At 38.3% G+C, this 4,218-nt stretch overlaps 1 protein-coding gene across 2 annotated transcripts in view; it reads right to left on the reverse strand.

Annotated features, from left to right (window-relative positions):
- lancl1 (LanC antibiotic synthetase component C-like 1 (bacterial)) overlaps positions 1 to 4,218 on the reverse strand; it is a 13,261-nt gene that overhangs the window by 6,720 nt on the left and 2,323 nt on the right. For both annotated transcript variants that reach the window (XM_016504908.1, XM_016504909.1), the window contains exons 3-4: positions 3,881 to 3,998; positions 2,005 to 2,212 (exon numbers count right to left, since the gene is read on the reverse strand). In XM_016504908.1, the coding sequence (XP_016360394.1) occupies positions 2,005 to 2,212; positions 3,881 to 3,998 (326 nt within the window). The remainder of the gene's footprint in view (positions 1 to 2,004; positions 2,213 to 3,880; positions 3,999 to 4,218) is intronic.

Genomic DNA, 4,218 nt, shown 5'->3' on the forward strand with positions numbered 1-4,218 from the left:
GCTGGCAACAAAAGTGAGTACACCCTAAGTGATAACAGCTGTGTGTCGTTTAACCATGCAAAGCCATGTCCTATTCAACATGTTCATGTTTTTGTCTGCTTGACAGGACTATACAAATGTGTGTATCTTATATTAGAGCAGTTAAAATTTGGTGCTTTGAGTACAATTCTCTCATACTGACCACTGGATGTTCAACATGGCACCTCATGGCAAAGAACTCTCTGAGGATTTGAGAATTAGAATTGTTGCTCTCCACAAAGATGGCCTAGGCTATAAGAAGATCTGTAACACCCTTAAACTGAGTTGCAGTACAGTGGCCAGGGTCATACAGAGGTTTTCTAAGACAAGTTCCACTCAGAACAGGCCTCACAAGGGTCGAACCAAGAAGTTGAGTCCTTGTGCTGTGCGTCAGGTACAGACGATGGCGTCAGGTACAGAAGCTGGCTTCAAAGAACAGACGCATGAGTGCTGCCAGCATTGCTTTAGAGGTTGCAGAAGCGGAAGGTCAGCTTGTCAGAGCTCAGACCATACGCCACACACTGCAACGATTCGGTTGTCATAGCCGTCGTCCCAGAAGGAAGCCTCTTCTAAAGCTGGCTCACAAGAAAGCCCGCAAACAGTTTGCTGAAGACAACCTGTCCAAGAGCATGAATTACTGGAACCATGTCCTGTGGTCTGATGAGACTAAGATAAACTTGTTTGGCTCAGATGGTGTCCAGCATGTGTGGCGGCAACCAGGTGAGGAGTACAAAGGCAAGAGTGTCTTGCCTACAGTCAAGCATGGTGGTGGGAGTGTCATGGTCTGGGGCTGCATGAGTGCTGCTGGTACTGGGAAGCTGCGGTTCATTGAGGGAAACTTGGATTCCAGCATATACTGTGACATTCTGAAGCAGAACATGATGCCCTCCCTTCAGAAACTGGGCCGAACGGCAGTTTTCCAACATAATAACGACCAAGATGACAACTGTCTTGCTGAGAAAGCTGAAGGTGAAGGTTATGGAGTGGCCAAGTATGTCTCCAGGCCTGAACCCTATTGAGCACCTGTGGGGCATCCTCAAGCGGAAGGTGGAGAAGCGCCATGTGTCTAACATCCAGCAGCTCCGTGATGTCATTATGGAGGAGTGGAAGAGGATCCCAGCAACAACCTGTGCAGCTCTGGTGAATTCCATGCCCAGGAGGATTAAGGCAGTGCTAGATAACAATGGTGCTCACACAAAATATTGACACTTTGGACACAGTTTTGACATATTCAACTTAGGGTGTACTCACTTTTGTTGTCAGTTATTTAGACAATAATGGCTGTATGTTGAGTTATTTTTAGAGGACAGTAATTCTGTACTGCTATACAAGCTGCACATTGACTAGTCTAAAGTATATCCAATTTTCATTTCTATAGTATTGTCCCTTGACAACATATAATAAAATGGTTGCTGAAATGTGAGGGGTGTACTCACTTTTGGGAGATAATGTATATACATGTTTATATTTGTGTGTGTATATACATATGTTTTTACATATACCTGTATATATATTAAACTTTTTTTCTACAGGTCTACAAAGGTCTTCTCTGTCATGTAATTTATTGTTTTGTAGTTTACTTTTCCATGTGAAAATAAAAATGGCTTTCTGCATTTTGGTTATGACTTTGAATTGGCATTAAAAATATTCAAGTTATTTTATTGTAATATATGTAATATTTTAAAACAAAACTGCTTCACATTGCTATTTTTTAAAAGAACTTCAGCCTTTTAATAAGACATCTTTTTTAACTTTAATTAAAAAAAATATCAAAATAGCTTTTAATTCAGAAATGTCAAAAATGGAATTTAAAATGACATTGTCCCTATGAAATACAGCTTTAATATAACTTTGAATAACTTAGAAGCAGACAAAAATAATACATTTTTAATATGATTATATATTTAGATGTATAATTATCATTTGAAGAGAGATGTCACTGATCCAACAAAAATGGAGGTAGAGTAGGGTTAAACAACATCAGACCTGTTCACACACTCCTCAGCCTCATGAGGTTTCTGGAGTCGATGATAGACCACCGCCGCTACAGCCAGCGGCCCTGCATCCCCACACAGGAAGGTCACCCAGCGCTGAGTTAAACTCCTCAGACTGTAGCTGACATAGTCCAGAGCCTTCAGGAGAAGAGAGGAGTCTCCAAACACACTGTGGAGATGCAGGTAAAGCAGGGCAATGCCTACAGTAGGGGGAGGAGGAACTTAGCAATGTGGCCCAAGTAGCTTTATGATAGAAAACCATGAACATGAGAAGTTAATGAATATTAATAAAATAATCTAAATGTAATAATAATTAGGGCTGGGTATTGATTCAGATGTCCCGATTCGATTCGATTTCGATTCACAAGCTCTCGATTCGATTCTCGATTTTTTGATTACATTCAGTGAATATAGTTTTAATACAAATGCTATTGATATTTCTAAAAAATGAACAGTAAACATCAGTTTACAAATGGTGAATTAATAAAAGAAATTAAGAACCACATGCCTGTATTTTAAACCTATACTTTTTTTTTGTATGGGTCCTTTTTTAAACAATAATAGAGCCCTATAAAATGTTCTTAATTTTTCTGGTAATCAGATGAAGGCATAAAACATTAATTTAATTTATCCTAATCAAATGAAAATTAAACCCTTTTATTTTTTGGCAAACAAAGTGCTGCACAACAGAGGTTTACCGTTAAAATTAAAAAGAAAACAGATGTGATTATTCCTTTAAAAATAAAGATGTATTAATATTTATTAGCAGTAGTAGCATTGAGTATTAAGACTGCTAAATAGTAATATATTCTGACAGTTTCTTAACGTTAAACTAAACTTTTATTTTGACGGGTTGCCGTGAAGAACTTGCAGCTGCTGTGTATGTGATATGACGGTAGTTTTCTCAAATGAAACGGTAAAATGCTAATGAAGTGACTCTCAGAGCAGCTGGAGATGACATTCGTGTTCATATCATCATATAGTGAGATTGCAGAAGCTGAAAACACCGCGAGCGTCATCCGCGCTTTAGCATGTGTAAACAAAACAGTGCGCCGCGCCATCCACCATATATTCATTGCAGAAATCATGGCGCCTATGTGTGATATCAAATTCTTCCGCAGATTTATAGTATTACTATAGCATTTCACCTGAGCATTGCGAATCACGCGTATGGCCATGATAAGCGCTGAATGAATGACAGGCTTTCTGTTGTAACATCGCGCAAGGTAAATAAGGGTGACATCTAGTGGAGAAGACTAATGATAAGATTCACGTTAATCAGATCTTGCTTTAAATGTGTGCGGAAATAAATCCCAGAAAAGATCGATTCGCGGCTTTTGAGAATCGATATCGAATCGATGTCATTTTAAAAAACGATTAATCGAAAAATCGAATTTCGAAAAATTATTTTTTTGCCCAGCCCTAATAATAATCATATTTCAACATACTGCACAAAATTATACTGTGCGTCCACTCAAAAATTGAAATTCAGTCATCATTAACTCTCTCTCAAGCCATTCTAAACCTGTATGACTTTCTTTCTTTTGCTAAACACAAAAGAAGATACTTGGTAACTAAAAAGTTTTGGTTCCCATTAACTTCCATTTTATGGACAAAAAATACAAGTCACTGGGAACTGATACTATTTGGTTATCAACATTCTTCAAAATATCTTCTTTTGTGTTCAGCAGAAGAAAAAAAATGCATACAGGTTTGAAACGAAATGATAACAGAATTTTCGTTTTTGGGTGAACTATCCTTAGCGAACCCATATAAAGAGGCTGATTTTAATGACGCTTTGCCATGTAGAGTTTCACTGAATATGTAATAATAATTTAGTTGTAATACATCTGTAAGTGTGATCTCACCTGCCCAGCCAGTGTAGCCAGTACAGTCTCTGGGGTCAGCGTTCTTCAGTCCGTTCTCCATAACCGCCAGAAGCTCACTGATCTTACTGCTTATACGGCTGGCAAAATGCTGGGTCAACTGCACAGTGCAAAAAATACGATTTGTAAACAAGACATAATAATGAATACAGGCATAGAAAGAGGGTATGCAGTGTATAAAAGTAATTCAGTGAAGGTAACGAATGCTTATTATATTCAAATACTATGGTACTCCAATAATTTCTAATCTTATTAGGGGTGCTCCGATTGATCGGCTACCGATCACTATCGGCCGATAATCACGTTGGGATGATTGATCG

The sequence above is a fragment of the Sinocyclocheilus anshuiensis genome, unplaced genomic scaffold (assembly GCF_001515605.1).
Source record: "Sinocyclocheilus anshuiensis isolate Anshui unplaced genomic scaffold, SAMN03320099.WGS_v1.1 scaffold218, whole genome shotgun sequence".
NCBI classification, from domain to species: Eukaryota; Metazoa; Chordata; class Actinopteri; order Cypriniformes; family Cyprinidae; genus Sinocyclocheilus; species Sinocyclocheilus anshuiensis.